The 19,046-nt window shown below is 34.5% G+C and overlaps 1 protein-coding gene across 1 annotated transcript in view; it reads left to right on the top strand.

Moving 5' to 3' along the window:
- LOC129514655 (docking protein 6) overlaps positions 1 to 19,046 on the top strand; it is a 363,401-nt gene that overhangs the window by 120,021 nt on the left and 224,334 nt on the right. The window contains exon 3 of the mRNA XM_055333417.1: positions 16,236 to 16,350. Within this exon, the coding sequence (XP_055189392.1) occupies positions 16,236 to 16,350 (115 nt within the window). The remainder of the gene's footprint in view (positions 1 to 16,235; positions 16,351 to 19,046) is intronic.

The raw sequence follows: 19,046 nt of genomic DNA, 5'->3' as shown, positions 1-19,046 counted from the left end.
CTCTCTTTCTGTTTCAGCTCCAGATTGAGTTAATTGTATTACTTGATGGCTGCTATCATCATCCCTTTCTGGAATATCTGATCAGTCTATTTCCTTCCCATCCTTAACCTCATTTATCTCCCCTTCTCTATAGATAATCATTATAATAAGTTTGATGGGAAACTGTAGGATTCTTATAAATGTGTACTGTTGATTCCTTGAACATGTACTGCATTGTTAATTCACTTAAGTACTGTTGTATTATAACGTATTGTGTTTCTTATTTTTATGCATGTTGCATTATGGCTTTTAAGACCCATTTGCATTTCTGTATGTCCATTTTGCTAGTTGCTTCTAACTGCTACATGATACCCCATAGTTTGCATCCATTATATTTTACTTTTCCATTTTCCTAGTGACAGGAAACTAGATTGCTAGAACTTCTCATTATCCCAAACAATACTGTAATTACATTTTTTACTGTGTTTTTATGATTCAATGTGAAAATTTTTCTGGAGTCTATAAAAAGAATGAGATCACTGGGTTAAGGATATATGAATCCTTAAATATGTACTGCCAGGTGACTTTCCAGGATGCATCTCCATTGTTCACATCTATTGGATGTGTGAGGGTTCTGTTCTCACATTCTTATTGATACTTTCCATTGTTTATTGACCTCTCCAAATCTGACAAGTGTAATGTGGTATGCAGTTGTGTTTTAATGTACATTTTTCTATTCCCAAGTAATTGAAAATTTCTCCCTATCTCTGTTTGCTTTGGGGGTTTGTTCTTAGAGGAATTCCCCAATTATATCATTTGTCCACTTTCCTTCCAGAGTTCCTGCATTTTTCTTGCTATTTTGTAAGGTTTCTTTGTCTATTCTAAATATGAGATTACTTTACTAGTAGACATTGTAAATAATTTCTCACCCCTGTCATCTGTCACTTTATGGAGTCCTGCATTAAACACAGATTTGCAAATGTGGATGTTTTCAAATTTTTCATGACTCGGGCTTCATTCAGTCCCTTTCTTACAAAATACTTACTTACCCCATAGATCATGAAGATCCTATCTTATATTTTATTCAGTTAGCATTATAATTTTGCCTTTAATATTTTTGCTTTTCATCTATCCGGTATCCAGATTTGTATATGGAATTAAGAATTCTATTTTAAAAAAAAATACGTAGGGGGTCAGTTTTCACTTGTCCATTCATTGAACTTTCTATCATTTCAGTCATTATGGTGCATACATTACACACACACACACACACACACCTTTCTCTGGTTTCTCTATTCTGTGCCGTCTACTTGTTCTCTCACTAACGTGCTTCCTGTATTTATTTATTTATTTATTTATTTATTTATTTATTTATTTATTTATGGTTTTATTTATTTATGGTTTTATTTATTTATTCATAGAGACACAGCTAGAGAGAGAGGCAGAGACACAGGCAGAGGGAGAAGCAGGCTCCATGCAGGGAGCCCGATGTGGGACTTGATCCAGGGTCTCCAGGATCACGCCCTGGGCTGCAGGCGGTGCTAAACGGCTGTGCTACCGGGGCTGCCCGCTTCCTGTTTTAAATTACCATGGTGTCACACTATGCTGGGACATTTGGTGTGGCATTTGTTCCCCCACACACTTGGCTCTTGTTTTCTGAAGTTAGTTTAGCAACTTATCTCGGAACATGTAATGCCTTCTTTTTACTCAGCTTCTCTTTTAAATGTTAAATTTTTCTGCAACAAAATCCCTCGATACTTTACAGTTTTTCTTATTCTTGGGAAGGTATTGTTTTATTTTCTAATTAATGATTATTAGTGTAGAGAAATCCTGTTTTTTGTGTGTGTGTTTACTATAATTGACAATATTGTTGAATGCTTTGGTTGTTTCTAATAGTTTATTTTTCTGTTGACTCTGGTTGTGTTTATATGCCAGTAATCATTGCCTGCAGATATTGATAGTTTCATTTATTTCTTTCATGGTCATTTCCTTTCTTTCTTTTTTCCTTTCCTTATTCTCCAGGACCTGATTACATTAAAGCTGTGATAGGAAAGCATAGCTCCCATGTTTCCACTAATAAATGAAATGTATCTAATACTTGTGCATGAAATAAAATATTTTTTTTTGGTATTTAACCTTTCAAATGAAGAAAATTCTTTTCCATTCTTGATAAAGTAAGAGTTATTTTCTCATAAAAAATACTGAACTTTATCAATGATGTAATTTTTTATTGGCTGGGGTAATCATGGGATTTCTCTCATATAGTCTGTCAATTTTGAGAGATACATTTGGACATTTTCTGATGTGACCCATACTGTTACTCCTGAAATAAACCTTACTTGCATGTTGGGATTTGTTATTCATTAATAAGTAAAATGTAGCCATATTTATTTTTTTGTATTTTTCATATCTTATTTTGGAATCAACATTAGCCCAGACTCAGAAAGCAAAAGCAGGTTTTCATCCTTTTCTTTTCTCCTAGAATATCTTGCAGAGGATATTAATTAAGCCTACCTTGCAAGTTTGGTAAAACTCAGTTCTAGACTCAAGTCTAGATATGGGCTGTTAGGAGATGAGTATATTGTTTTGTTCAAGTTTTCTAACTTTTTTCCTGCAACCATTTTGGCATTTTATGTTTTTCTAAATATATATCCTTTTATCTATGTTTTCAAATTAATTAGTATTCATTTGTTTGCAAGCTTTTTATTATATTTATTAATATTTAGATTTTGTGTGTTCATTTTGCAAGCTTTTTATTATATTTATTAATATTTAGATTTTGTGTGTTAATTTTTTCCCTTTCTATCTTGTACTTAATTCATCTCCACCTTTTCTCTTTTTTCTTTCATCTATCTTGCCATAAGTCTCTTTTATTAATCCTTCATATGGACCTTTTCTTATGTGAAACTTCTCATTTTTTTCTTCATGATTTCTGCCATTGTCTTTATTTATTGAAATACTGTTGCTTTTTTTTTAACTTCATCCATTGAATGCCTGAGTTCTTTGTTTTCAACCTTTTTTTATTCATAAAAATATTTTTAAAAACATGTTTTTTATGCACTTCTTTTTCAGTGTCTAAAACACTGAAACACCTAGTATGAAACAATACATACTAAGATTTGTATGTCTCTCAAATCTTAGCATGTATTGTTTCATTAAAATGTATTGTGTAATTTAACTGGTGATTTCCTTTTTAACTCAGATAGTCCTAGAAATATGTTATTTACTTTTTATGTGTATGGAATATTTAATCATCTATTATAAATTTTAGTTATATTGTATTACAGGTGTATAATGTAATTTGTATAGTTTGGATCATTTGAGTTTACTAATACTATTTTATTATACGAACCTGTTGATTTTTTTTTTAAGTTTTTATTTTATTTATTCATGAGAGACCCAGAGAGAGAGAGAGAAAAAGAGAGAGGAGAGACACAGGTAGAGGGAGACGCAGACTCCATGCAGGGAGCCCAATGCAGGACTCAATTCCAGGACTCCAGGATCACAACCTGGGCTAAAGGCAGGCGCCAAACTGCTGAGCCACCCAGGCATCCCAATACCTATCGATTTCTATAAATAACCCAAATGTGCTAGAAAAAATCGTGTATTTATTTTGTCATTGATAGTAGGTGTGAGTGTGTAGGTCTGTACACACAATGTAATTTGACTCTATTAATTTTATTTGGCAGAACTTCCATATCTTTGCTTATGAGTGATTTACTATTTAACTTCTTCATGAACTATCAGATAATTTTGTCACCTGTGATTATAATTTATTCTTTTTAAAATTGGTTTATATATCTACTTTACATATATAAAATATATATTATATATGTATGTGTATCAGTGTTCCAGAACCACTTAGGACTGGATATAAGAATGCAGTGCACTACTTTTAGCATCTGTTACCTTGCCTGAGACCCCAATTTGTTGAGATGCCCATGCAGCCATAGTTTGAACTATTCACACAGGGTCTTAACATTCAGGTAGTTTTTCTTGACCTTTTCTATCTTCTTTCCAGTAGTAGCCCTGCTTATGACACTTCTGAAGGTTGATGTGTGCTGATAGGGTTTGTACCTACTTATAGATAGCTTTGTGTCCTTGAACAGCCACAATGGCATTTTTACAGCAAAGGTCCCTAGGGCTGTTGTCAGTTGTTTTTCATGCCACCAGCTCTTGGCCTTCTTTCTATACTACTTTCCATCTCATATGTAATGGCAAATCAGCAGTCCAGGTCAACTCAGGGTAATTCTTCCCAGTTGTCAGTTGTATACAGCTAACAGTGAACTTCTTTTTTCCACAGGTAACTTTTCCTATGTTTTGATTTCAAAAACACCAACAAAAGGCAGAGTTTCAAAAATCTCAATTAGTATAATGACTTGCTTAAATATTAGTGAATTTTCTGATCCCGGTGAAAATTGCCAACAAGTCTAAGATTATAGAACCTAGAGGAAGTTTTGGCAGAGACCTGTTTGGTTTGTTCGAAGAGGTCAGACAGTAGATTCCTTCTAATTCTGCTTTAAGAAAGAGAGTGGGCATCACCTACCATCTTCTCCAGTGCCTTTCACCTGGACATTTCAGGCTGATGGCAGATTCTGCATGGTGTTTCCTGTTACTGTGTCCAAACCCATGAAATCAGGTTATTCCTGGATACATAGAGACCATAAATAAGGACAGAATAAGGCCCAAATCTCTGGATCAGTCCGAGCTTTTCATTTGGACCTTTTAATTGCCCTTTTGGCATAATTTTCTCCATGCCTACTTACTGAGACCCTAACTTAAAGGGAATAAAAATCCCAAAATCCCAAAACAGAGGAGCTCACCAACTCATTATCAGGTCAGCCTCACTGGTAGCCCGCATCAAATATCAGCAAATGATTTTTCTAAAACATAATGCTTTTTCATGTTCTGTTACCTTATCACTGCATTTGCACCGGGTCGCCAACACTGACAGAGCTCATTGGCAAAGTGTTCCTGCCTGAGTGGAAGTCTATCTCCCATTTGCTTGGCCTCTAGGGGAGCCACATCATGGAGCTGTGTGACCTTTTGATTAATCACTAATTAAAAAAAGAAAAACATTTTAATACCTTTAGGTGGGTCATGATAAACAGAGGGGTATCCTTGATTTTTAAGAAACTATTATCTTATTAGAGAAATTGGGTCATATACAAACTTTTGTGATTTTGGGGTCATTTGTAACTTCAATTAAGACTACTAACTTATAACAAATGGAGCTATTTATGTTCAAATAATTCCATTTAATTTTATTAGTTTCCTAGGACTGGCCTAACAAACTAGCACAAAATGACAGGAAATTATTTTCTCACAGTCCTGGATGCCAGAAGTCAGAAATCCAAGTGTCAGAAGGGCTGCATTCCTACCAAATCATGATGGGAGCAGCCTTGCTTGCCTTTTCTGGCCTCTGATGGCTCCAAGTGCTCCTTGGCTGTGGCAGCATCACTTCAGTCTCTGCCTCCCCTTTCACATGTTCATGTCCACTGTGCCCTGGACTCAAAGCTCCCTCTTCTCATGTAAGAACACTTGTCATTGGATTTAGGGCTGGCTCTGAATCCAGGACAATCTCCTCCAAAATCCTAATTCAATTACATCTGCAAAAAATCTTGTCTCGGGATCCCTGGGTGGTGCAGCAGTTTGGCGCCTGCCTTTGGCCCAGGGCGCGATCCTGGAGACCCGGGATCAAATCCCACGTCGGGCTCCCGGTGCATGGAGCCTGCTTCTCCCTCTGCCTGTGTCTCTGCCTCTCTCTCTCTCTCTCTCTCTCTCTCTCTCTGTGACTATCATAAATAAATAAAAAAAAATTAAAAAAAAATCTTGTCTCAAATAAGTAACATTCAAAGGTTCTGGGGGTCAGGACTTTGATATATCATTTGGGGGCCACAATTCAACCCCATAGAATAAAGAAGAGATTTAATTTTGTTCATTTGCTAAGAAAAGTCATAGTAACTGCCTAGTTGCTATTATGTCTGTGTAGTAAAACTGTGGCTCTCAAATAAGAATGGTATTATAGCCAACTGAGCTGTTTCATGCCTTTCTGTTCTTCGAGTCAGTGAAACATATTGTTAGACATGCTAAATTTAGACTGGGGAGAGAGGGGAGAGGTTGAAAGGGGAAGAAGAGAGGGAGGAGAAGAGGAAGAGGGACAAAGGACAGAAACAAGTACATAGACTTCTTATTTTAAGGCATATTTTCTTATGTATTCACTTTTTGCACTTCTTAGATCTGAAAATAGATTATCTTTATGTTTAAAATAGACCACTTGAAAATAATTTAGAGGTCATAAGGTAGTGAGTTTCCTGTTATTCCTTGTCATCCTTACAATTTGAGTCTCTTTTGTAGTTGAATTCACCTTCCTGTAGTAACTTCTTGATTAACAATTATTTGCCATTAACAAACTGCATAACACTCAAAGCAATAACAATTGCACACATTGGTAAAAAGAACACTAGTCAGGGAAACAGGAGGCATGGCCTGGATTCTGGTCATCACCTTAACTAACTGCGATGGCTGCCCAGAGAGGGATGGCCATTTCCACCATTAGATGAAGAAAGCTCAACAGGTTTGCTTTATCAGTTAGAATGTTTTTGGCTGCAAGTAACAGAAAACCCACATCAAACAACTTACAGAAGAGTATTATTACGTATGACAGCAGGTCTAGGAAAAGACACTGGCTTTAGGACTGATTGATTCAGTAACTCTTGCTCAAGAATGGAAATTAAAGATCTGTTTTCCCTTTTATCTCTACTCTGCCACCTTAGGATCACCTTCATCTTTAACTAGTAGAACGACAGCTATAGCATTCCTGAATGATGACATCCAGGCAACATCCACTGGAGAGGAGGGATGCCTCTCTTTTTGCCTGAGGCTACATCCCTATCAGAAAACATTCAACAGAAACCACCAGAAAAGTTCTGTGCACACATCATTAGTCATGTTTAGGTCATATCCTCTTTCCTAAACTGATCATGGGCAAGGAAACCATCAGCCCAAGAATAACAAGTTCTACCATGGTACTTTGTGGGAGAGATTCCCACCAGGGCACTTGAACTGCATGTTGCAAAGACAGATAGCTGGACAAAATCAGGTTTTAGTAAGAAGAATAGAGCTGGAACTGGATGCTGTGTACACAGCCAATGGTGACTATTCTAGTTAATTCCAGTTCTACTATAATTTTATCTATAACCACTCTTTTCTAGATGATGCATTTCATAATGTGGTTTGATAGTTCATAATGTGGTTTAATATGAGAGACTTTAAATTTTTCAAAGACATAAAAAACAAAGCTTGTAATTATTGTTAATACACATGCTGTGATAGTCAAATTGTAAACGTTGGAGGAGTATATCAGAGCACAGAGAATGAGAGCTCAAAGAATAAATTATATTGATATTTTTAATGTTACACATTCATATTTTTCAGTGATAGGAGACAAATATAAAGAAGCAGCTCTTGGGAAATTGAAGTAAATTCTACTAGAGAGAGACAATTATAAAATTTCTTTGCAAATATTATCACCCAAGTATTGGTGTGTACAATGTATAGGGTAATACCAATATTTAAATTCTTATTATGAAAGCTTAGGACTTAAGCATGGAGAGATTGAGATTTATTAATTGTAATAATTTTAAAATTCAATAAAATACCCATCTTCTTTTCTTACTAGAAAAATAAAAGTTCCCTATTCTAATAAAGTGACAGTGAATAAAGTTAAATAAATAATAAGTAATAAAGTTAATAAAATAAGCATTTTTAAGCCAATATCTATAATGAACAATTTTAGTCTCAAAAATAAAAACTTTGACTTAATTAAATAGCCATGGGTTAGTAAAATACCTGGATTAATAATAATTATTAGTAACTTAATAAAGGAGAATGCAATTTATTTTTAATTCATTTGAATCTACTTTTAAAAAGTCTGAATGTTAACTTTCTTTCACTTTTCAAAATATAGTTAGATTTATAGAAAGAAATTGAGCACTTAGAAAGACAAGTATCTAATCTTAATTGTCATGACAGTAAATTGATAAAAGGTACTTTAAAACTCAAAATAATTTCACTGTATATGCCTTTTTCACCTTGATCCTTGATTCCTTACTCACATTTTAATTGGATTATTTGGGGCTTTTGTTTGTTTGTTTTGTTTGTTTTTTGCTATTGAGTTGCATGAATTCCTTGTACATTTTGCATATTAATCTCTTAATTGGTTTGTAGATATTTTCTCCCAATCTATAAATTGCTTTTTCATTTTGTTGATTATTTCTTTTTCTGTGCAGAAGCTTTTTTATGAGTATCATATAATTTCACCTACATGTGGAATCTAAAAAAACAAAACAAATGAATAAACAATCAAAAAGTAAAATCAGACTTATAAATACAGAGAAAAAAATGATGGTTGTTATAGGGGACAGGGATTGGGGGGGGCAAAATGGGTGATAGAGAGTGGGAGATACAGACTTCCTGTTATAGAATGAATGTCACAGGAATAAAGGTACAGCACAGGAAATATAGTCCATGGTACTGTAATAGTGTTGCATGACAAATAGTAGCTATACTTCTGGTGAGCATAGTATACGTATAGAGTTACTGAGTCCCCATTTTTGGATACCTAAAACTAATGTAACATTGTATGTCAACTATACTCAAATTTAAAAAAATAAAAATAAAAAATAAAAATGAAGTTTAAAAAAATGCTTCGAAACTCACTTTTTAAGTTCAACATCACCATGATACCAAAACCAGATGAAGACACCAGAAGGAAAGAAACCTACATGCCAATATCTCTGATGAACATAGATGCAAAAATCCTCCATAAAATACTAGCAAACCAAATTCAACAACATGTCTGAAAGACTACATACCATGTCCGGGTAGGATTTATTCCTGGGATGCAGATTTGGTTTAATATATGCAAGTCAATCAGTGTGATACATCGCATTAACAGGATGAAAGATAAAAAAATATAGTTGTCTCAATAGATGCAGAAAAAGCATCTGACAAAGTTTAACATCTAATCATGATTTTTTTAATCATGATTTTTAAAAAAACCTCTCAACTAAATATGTATAGAAGAAAATTTCTTTAACAAAATAAAGATGTTTATGAAAAGCTAACAGCTAACATCATAATCAGAGGGGGGAAACTGTGAAAGCTTTTACTAAGATCTAGAACAAGGTTGAGATGCCCACTCTCACCACTTCTATTCAACATACTGCTAAGTACTAGAAAGAGCAATTAGATAAGAAAAAACATGAAAGGCATCAAAGTCAGAAAGAGAAAGAAAAAGAAAGAAAGAAAGAAAGAAAGACAAAAGAAAGAAAGAAAGAAAGAAAGAAAGAAAGAAAGAAAGAAAGAAGAAAGAAAGAAAGAGGTAAAATTATTTCTGATTGCAGATGACATGATCTTAAATGTAGAAAATCCTGAAGACTCTATTAAAAAAAAAAACTCTTAGAACTAATAAATGAATTGAGTAAAGTTGCAGAGTACAAGATTAATATACAAAAATCAGTTGCATTTCTTTATACCACAGCGATATCTCCAAAAAATGAAATTAAGAAAACAATCCCATTTATAATTGCATCAAAAAGAATAAAAACACTTAGAAATAAGTTCAACCCAGGAGGTGAAAGATCTGTCACTGAAAACTGTAAATCACTGATGAAAGAAATCGAAGAAGATATGAATGGAAAGGTCCTGTGTTCATGGATTGGAGGAATTCATATTGTTAAAATACTACTACCCAAAGTGATATATAGATTCAATGAAATCCCTATCAAAATTTCAGTGACGTTTTCCACAGAAACAGGAAAGAAACAATTCTAAAATTTATATAGAATCACAAAAATTCTGCATAGCCAAAACAGTCTTGAGAAAGAACAAAGCTGGGATCCCTGGGTGGCGCAGCAGTTTAGTTCCTGCCTTTGGCCCAGGGCGCGATCCTGGAGACCGGGGATCGAATCCCACGTCGGGCTCCCGGTGCATGGAGCCTGCTTCTCCCTCTGCCTATGTTTCTGCCTCTCTCTCTCTCTCTCTCTCTCTCTGTGACTATTATCATAAATAAATAAAAATTTAAAAAAGAGAAAGAACAAAGCTTTAGACACTGTACTTACTCATTTCCAATTATTTTTGGAAAATATAGTAATTAAAAGCTATAGTAATTAAAATAGTATGGCAATGACATAGAACAGACATAGAGCAATAGAACAGAATAGAGAGCCCAGAAATACAATACATACTTTTATATACGTGAGATATATATATATATATATATATATATATCTTTTCAAAGAACACCTGATATAATGATGGTCATTGACAAACTATGGTCATTCAGATTTAAGTGTCAGACATTTTTCTCAAAAATGAGCGAATGAACCTGTCTTTTAGGAAAATGACTGATAGTTTTTATTAATCATGCTAAAATCTAAGTTTTCAAGTGAGAATTGGGGAATTGCATTTTTGAGCTTGACAGCTTCTCAGAATTTATGGATTTTTCAATGGAAATCAAGGTTGATATTAATGAATATTTTTAAATTAATAATGAAATATGGCAATGTAGGATCTTCATAAGTCAGCAAACCAATATTTTGTCAACGATGAAAGTTGAAAATAGTTCTATGGATTTTAATACAACAGAATGTAAAAGTGTATGACACGACCCCATCTGACAATAACCTTTAAGAAAGCATTTTATCAAGTTTGAAGATAGAATCAAAGAAGAATATCCATAATTGTTAAACTGCTCTTAAATTATTCTTCCCTTTTATGACCTCCTGTCTGTGTGAGTACTTGTTTTCTGTATATGCTTAATCAAAACAATGTATTGCAACAGACTGAATTCAGAAACAGATATGAGTTTCAAACTGTCTTCTGTTGAGTCAGACACTAAGAGTTTTGCAAAAATGTGAAAACATGACACTCTTTACCTATTTGGGGAATTCTTTACTTTAAAATGTTATTCGTGTTATCATGTAATGAATGTATTAGGATTTTTAAACATGTAAAGAAACATTTAACAGTTTATGTTTTAATTTCTCTGATGGTGTTTGTTAATAGACATAACCCACATGAGAAGCACCTGGGTGGCTCAGTGGTTGAGCATCTGCCTTTGGGTGGGGTCGTGATCTGGGGGTCCTGGGATTGAGTCCTATATCGGGCTCCCCGCAGGAAGCCTGTTTCTCCCTCTGCCTATGTTTCTGCCTCTCTCTCTGTGTCTCTCGTGAATAAATAAATAAAATCTTAAAAAGAAAAAAAGATATAACCCATATGAGTATAGAGTGAGGTTGGGAGGTGTCTATATAGAGAGAGACAACTTTGAAATCCAGGTGCCATGTCCACAAACTGGTTGGAAAAGTACAGATATTGTTTCCCTATGATTCTTTAGCTCTGTTTTTAATTCTAGCATAGGATTCATCACTGTTATTTGTAATCTTATCACTTCAACTATGTTATGAAGTCCTACAGAAAAAGGTTATGTGTTTCATCTTTGACTTTATCACTATGAATTCCTTAGGGATTACTCCTTGAAATGAAAATTAAACAGCACCAGTTAGCAAAGTCATCACTTAGGTGTGCTTAGATTTGGGTTTTCATTGTATCACTTAATAAAACCTTTAAATTGTTGACCATGGCATTTATTAACTTAGACCTAAACAGCCTGAATCCTTTGGAAGTAATTTCCCTTCAGTTAAAATCTGCTCATTTCATATGTATCTAAAGTAATTGACTCTTTTATTAAACTTTAATTGTATTTTGTGCATTTATAACCATGTGAATAATCAGGGTTTAGAAATATACATTGTTAAGTGATTCAGTAATTGATTGATACATATTAGTAAAATGCTCTCAGATTTCAACACTTTAAAAAATGTTTATTATTTTACATCACATTGACAATTTTAGACTAATAAAAACATTTTTATTTTGAGAATTAAAAATATTTTAAAAGGTCTTCTCATCTAAGAAAACACAAAGTTCCTTACTGCGTGGTAAATCCCCACACACTACTGAGAAGGAAAAGTGAGGGTAGGAGATTCAGATATATTAGATCTTGACAGAAATTGTTATAATTCAGAATACTTGTAAAAATATATCTATATTTTTAAAGATCTTACTTATTTATTCATGAAAGACCCAGAGAGAGAGACAGAGACAGAGACATAGGCAGAGAGAAGCAGGCTCCCTGCAGGGAGCCTGATGTGGGACTCAATCCCAGGACCTCAGGATCATAATCTGGAGCCAAAGGCAGAGACTCAACCACTGAGCCACCCAGGCATCTCTAAAATATATTTTGAATTAAAAAAGAGTAGTTCTGGAGACATACAAACTTCTTTAAAAAACTTCTGGTAGGATTTTATAACATTTTATAATTTAGTATAACACTTGATCACCCTAACCAAGACAGGCTGAGAAGCAGAATTCTCCCTCCCTCATTAGTATTTTGCTTTCTTGGCATCTCTTGAATGTCTTAGAGCACAGACTGAAGTGCATGACATCACACTATTGATCAGCAACAACAGCCTTGCACTACTCTGGAAACCAGTGTAAGAACATCTGCCTGAAGAACCTGTCCACATTTCTAAATGTAAATTTTACAGAAGAGCAAACACGGTATTCACACTACATCATCTGACACGTTGCCTATGGCACAGCAGTTAGAAAACGCCAGTGCTTGCTGCATCTTGCTAAGCTGTCCATTAATTTGTTTTGTTGATTTTTGCTATGAGAGGACAAGAAAGATGGGACCCACAGGATCTGCTCTAATGTTCTTTTATATTTGTAAATAAAATGTTTGGGAATGGCCCTTGAACAGAATAATAAATGCTTTTATGATACTGTTTTGTACAACTAGGTGTCACACATGATATAGCTTAGATAGCAGCTTACCACTTTTATGCTCACCTGCCATAAATTGCATGAATTCTTGGACAACACATGATCTTTATTGCTTTTAGACTCTTCTGAATTCTGGTAAGATCCTTTGTTTAGCTAAAATTAATAACACTTGAGAATAATATCTCTTTTTCAAATATAACTTCAATGTGCTATGTTAGAATAAAATTCAGCTTAAATATTATGTGAGTCACTTATCAAGTCATTTAAAAATTCAAGAGTTTAACTTTATTTGAGTATACGCTTTAGGTACTTTAAATATTATATGTGAATCATTGTTCCAAAAAAAGCATTCTCATCTTTCTCTCCAAGGTATTAATCCTCAGAAACTGTAAGATATTGGTGTCTAATTTTTCTTTCCTGGAAGAGGAAATGAGTATTTTCAGATACATAGATATATACATAGATACAAAAAGGCACATATAGTATATGTATGTGCATACATATTTGTATATATGCATAAATATGAAGCAAACCTTTTGTAGGTTATTTTGCTTAAAATGTTTGTCTTACTGATTTTAATTTTTCATGTTAATCTTAATGAGATAATTACATGTAAGAGAAAAACAAATATCCATAAAGGACATATTAGAATTAGCTTCTCAGCATTGTGACAGAACTCTAAATTCCTTATGACAGAGAGTAAAAGAGCTCCTCTGGACAGCTTATACAGTAATCCCGAGTAATGGGTTTGTTATTTTATGAGGCTGAACGTCTAGGTCACCACAGATTTTAGAAGGGATTGTGACAGATAACACCAGGCTCTTTAAAAAGTAGCCACATTGTTCTACTTTACAGACCTTATTTTACATGACATGGGTACAATTTTTGGTCATGAATTGATACTTTTAACTATTTTGATGCTGCCGTGTCCTCGTCAACACCAATGTTATCTTCAAAAATAGAGGACTAAAATGTTTAAAATACATGAAATACTTCTGTACATTTTTCTCCACCTAGAATACTGGTCAGTGACTGATAGTGCTTTTAGGACGGCATTGCAAGTCATGAATGAATTAAGACTTCCCTTCAGCAAAATCCTTCATTTGCAGTTAAAGCATGTGCCATAACATAGCAAGCATTGAACATAGATCAAGCAAATCAAAATTGTACCCTGGTCAAAAACAAGGGAAATATCCAGTTCCTGCCCACTCTGGCCATCCTCTCCCACCTAAGGTGGAGAGGACTGACAAGCACATGTGAAGTCCACCTGTTAAGTCCAAAACTGAGACCCTACCAGAGGACTAGACAACACTTCTCCCCCCACCCCTCATCACCGTGCCACTAAGGGGCTTGTTATAGCAGTTCCTTTTAGCCAACACATCATGTCTAAACAAAAAATCACAAGAAAGGAGAAGAAAATAGAACCATATAAAATGCACAATTAAAATAATAAAATGCAGAAAAAGAGAAGACAAAATAGAAACAAAGAACAAACAAAACGGTTAGAAATATGGTAAATATTAATATAACTATATCAGTGATCACTTTGAACATAAATGGTCTAAAAAGACAGAGATTGTCAGAGTGGATCCAAAAACAAGATCCAACTACATATTTTCAGAAAGAAACCCGCCTTAAATATAAATACAAAGATTAACAGTATATGGATATAGAAAAATATACCATGCTAACATGAATCAAAAAATATAATTTAAAAATTAATTAAAAATATACCACACTAACATTAATTTTAAAAGGGGGGTAGCTATTTTGATTTCAGACAAAGAAGACTTCAAAGCAAGGAAGGTAGTCAGGGATAAAGAATGTCATTACATATTGATAACTTGTTGGTCAATCCTACAAGAAGGCATAACAATCTATAGTGTGTGTACACTGAACAACAGAACATCAAATGATGTGAAACAAAAATTGATAGAACTACAAAAAGAAATAGATGTATCCACTCTCATAGCTGGAGTTTTCAATAGCCCTCTTTCACACATGGACAGATCCAGCGGGCTGAAAATCAGTAAGGACATTGTTGAACTCAATAGCACCATCAGTTGACTGGATATAATGGACATCTGTAGATAATGTTAACAAACAATAGAACACATTCTTCCAACTCACGGGGAACGTTCACCAAGATACACCACATTCTAGGCCATGAAATATACCTACACAAATTCAGAAGAATAGAAATCCTACAACATCTGCAGTCAGACCACAATGGAATTAAACTGGAACTTAATGATGGCAACATAGCTGGAAAATCCCCAAATGTGTGCAAATTAGACAATGCACTTTTAATCAGCTCATGGATCAGAGAAGCCTCAAAAGAGATTTTTATTTATTTTTTTAAAGATTTTATTTATTCATGAGAGAGACAAAGAGAGGCAGAGACACAGGCAGAGGGAGAAGCAGGCTCCACAAAGGGAGCCTGATGTGGGACTTGATCCCGGGACTGCAGGATCATGCCCTGAGCCAAAGGCAGACATTCAACCACTGAACCACCCAGGCATTCCTCAAGAGAGATTTTTAAATAGTTGTAGTAAGTTAAAATGAGAACGAACCTGTCAGATCTTTTATGTTAGAAGAAATCACATTCAGCATGTTGAGAAGTAGGTTTTTAAAAATTTACTCTTGAATGTTGTTATTGCAGTGTGTTTACAGAGTAGTTGAGAGAATTGGCATTTGCCCGTTTCTCCGGACTGTGGAGAAAATGAAAAGGTGACAAATGGTAGCAGAACAACTTGTGCCCATAGACAATTTAGGGCTAGAATAAGTAAGTTTATTAAATATTTATTAATTGCCAAATGAATAAAGAGTTGCTGACCTGGGCACATGAATCAGGGATGGGCCTTGGTGAGGGAGCGGGGTGAGGTCGGCGCGGGTACATGGGTTTATGAACACTATGTGGGAAGCAGGTCCATTGCTTATATTTATGACCTCAACTTTTTGAGTCACTTTTTCTGCCAGTGTCAGTTGTGTTGTGACTATGGTCCCCGCCAGGACCTTGCTCAATGGGTGGGAGTTAGGAGGGAAGAGAGAGATGAAATCCAATGAGTATTTAACAATGATTTATTGAGAATCTTCTGTGTGCCACACCTGCTACCATTGGCAGAAAATACAATTTTCATAAAAACACAGAGGCCTTGCTTCCCTGGAGTTATTCTACATAATATTTAGACTATTTCAAAATCCAGCAAACAAGGACCAAAAACTGAGGGCAGAAGAGAAGATGTGTTTATTTCGGTCTGTATTGTTTCTGGCTACAGTTAATTGGAAAATCATACAAATATTCAGTGGGAAGTGGTTTAGGAGAGTAATAACTGATCATTTTGTTTCAGCACTCTACAGTATCCAGCGTATACTGTACACTAAGTGAAAAATGTTTTTCTTTCAAGGTAACTGAACTGCACAACATCAAAAATATAACCAGACTGCCTCGAGAGACAAAGAAGCATGCAGTGGCAATTATCTTTCATGATGAAACGTCAAAGACATTTGCCTGTGAGTCAGGTAAGCAATTATAGCCTCGTCTACAGCTTCTGGAAATTGAACTGCTTCAGAGACAATGGCCCAGATGGATTAAGTTATACCACTGAATAGGAAGGTTTATTGTGATAAGACTGTGATGTAGAAGACTTTAGGAAGAAGCTCAACCTATTGATCCCTACAGATGTTTTGGGTGCTTGTTTATTATCTGTCTGTGTCTGGATTTTGCTCCCAGGTGGTCTGAGGACTCTTGAGGTTTCTATTCAAGCTTGAAGAATTAAGTAAACAGTGCCTGGGAGATGTTGTTAGGGCAAGCTTGTGACTTGTCTTCTGATTCTTGCCGGGTGCAGCTGTAGGCATTTGGTGGGAAAATAATAACACTGCCATGCGACAGTGTGGCAGAGCACAGCTGAAGTCCCCAGACATTCCAGAACGGAACTTTGAGCAATTGGCTGCTTTCATGGATTCTCAGTACTACAAGTAAATACATTTCAGATTGAATTTTAGCATCCCAGCTCATAAAGCACGCTGACATCGTTGAGATGCACAGCAGTTTATAGTTTGAACCTGCAGTATTTTTCATTTTGAAATCCCTCTGCTATGTAATGTATTAGTTGGCTTATTATAGCTTTTTAAAGATTTTTCTCAATGAAATGGTGCATTCGTTTTATAATGGATGGAAGCAAAAAGCACTAAGGGATCGAAAGATGGGAATTTAAAATAATAGTGAAGTCTTTAGTAGAAGCCTTGCTGAGTACTTTTTTTTTAAAAAAAGAGGAAATAAAGCTTCTGGATTTATAGTTAAAGTTTACAGGTGTAATTAATATCAGGTTCTATTATTCTAAAATTGATCATGTCAACTTGCCCAAACAAAATTATTCACATCTCCTCACCTATGCTTTTCTTAGTTTTGCTAAACTAAATGGGAATTTATCAATGTGTAATTCCTTGGATCCCCATAATCCCTTTTGCCATATTTCTCTTCCATCATCATCTGGCCTCATTTCATCGTTTAAAATTGACTTTTGGCATTGCATAGTAGTCTGTTAACTTGTGATATCAATTCCATTTTGCAATAGAGCCTGTCCCAACCTTGCTGGCATCCTATAACATCCAAAAGTATTTGTGTCTTCTTGTTCACTGTCTTAAAGGTGTCTCACCACTTCACTCTTCTCTGAACTCTTAGATAATGTCTCCTATTAAAACTAACAACCATAAAATTGGTTTTCCAAAAAAGATAAAAGATAATTTTCACTATTGTTTGTGTGCTTCAATTTTCACTACTGCCTTAGAGTTTTGAAATTACACTGAGCCATGTTGTAGGTACATAGGCAATACTGGAGTCTGTTATTTCAGATAAGAATGATACTGAATTATGTTTCTGAAATTCAGATGCAGAGTTGTCACCCACAAGTCTAATGTTGGAAGCTTTTTAAGATTATTTTTATTTCCTTTGTGATGGTGGTTGTTTCATGGGTCATGCATTTTTGAGAGACAAATACTCTTGCTTAAAACAAAATGGGCTTAATTTCCAAGAGAAGAATTTCCAGACAGTGAGGCTGAAGCTAGAACCAAATGTAAAAATAAAAGAACATTTTTATTTGAATTGCTGGCAAAGAGTTTTCAACTCATTTAAATTTATGGCTTATTTAAATTATTTGTTTTTTAAATCACTTTTTTTGTGTGTAGATATAGCAGTCTACTTGAAACTAGTATAAACGTGTTTAAGAAACTATGGCATGGTTTTATTAAATTTTCTTAACTTCATGACACATGACAATGGAAAAAAGAAAGGAAGAAAAAAATCACATAAACAGGGAATTTGAGTACTTTTTCTAGCAAATTATATTTTTTTGGATCGTTAAGATCAATAGTCCATGTCTGCTGATAAGATGGCAAAATCATTTGGAAAAAAGACTCCAGCTATAAAGCAGTCACAGATGTGAAAATCAAAACAGCAATATGGTTAAAGCCAAAATTAAAAGGAGCTCTCACATTTTATTTCTAATGTGAATGCAGGTAAACAGGGATTCTTATGAGGGCTAGTGAGAAGGTGAATTGCTTCAATTTTTGTTTCAAGAAAACAGGCAACTGGTATGAAATAAGTATACATACCCTTGACTCAGTGAGCATCTTTGGGAACATATCCTGTAGAAACATACATACCAGTACATGAGGTCATGGGTTTAAGCAAATTATGTGTAATGACAGCACAATTGGCAACCAATAAATGGCTGTCAAGAAAATATTTGAACAAAAAAAATAAATAAATAAAAAATAAAAATAAAAAAAAGAAAATATTTGAACAAATGATCATATATCCTTATCATGAAATGTTACATAATCACTAGAAAGAACTCTAAGCCAATTAACTGGAAGACATTTCTATGAATTTTAGTACTTCAAGCAAAACCAACCAGCAGAGAAGTATATACTGAAGAGTCACCTTTATAAAAGTAACGAGATAGTGTGTGTTTTACCAAGAGTTACCTGGGGTGAGAGGGAGTAATAATGAAGTGGATGGAAAAGAAAGCTGGGGGAAAAGTGCAATCGCAAAAAAGGAAAAGAAAATAAAATGAACAGAAGAAAATACCCAGCATATAAACTACCCCACTTATATGAAATTATGTATATGTGACCATGTGAATGAATGCATACAATTTTTTAAAGTTAGTCATCAGAGAAGTGCAGATTAAAACCATAATAAGATATCATGGTGC

Source organism: Nyctereutes procyonoides, unplaced genomic scaffold (assembly GCF_905146905.1).
Source record: "Nyctereutes procyonoides isolate TBG_1078 unplaced genomic scaffold, NYPRO_anot_genome, whole genome shotgun sequence".
In the NCBI taxonomy this organism is placed as follows: domain Eukaryota; kingdom Metazoa; phylum Chordata; class Mammalia; order Carnivora; family Canidae; genus Nyctereutes; species Nyctereutes procyonoides.
The sequence above is the reverse complement of the archived record's forward strand: the minus strand, read 5'-3'. Positions and strand labels throughout refer to the sequence as shown.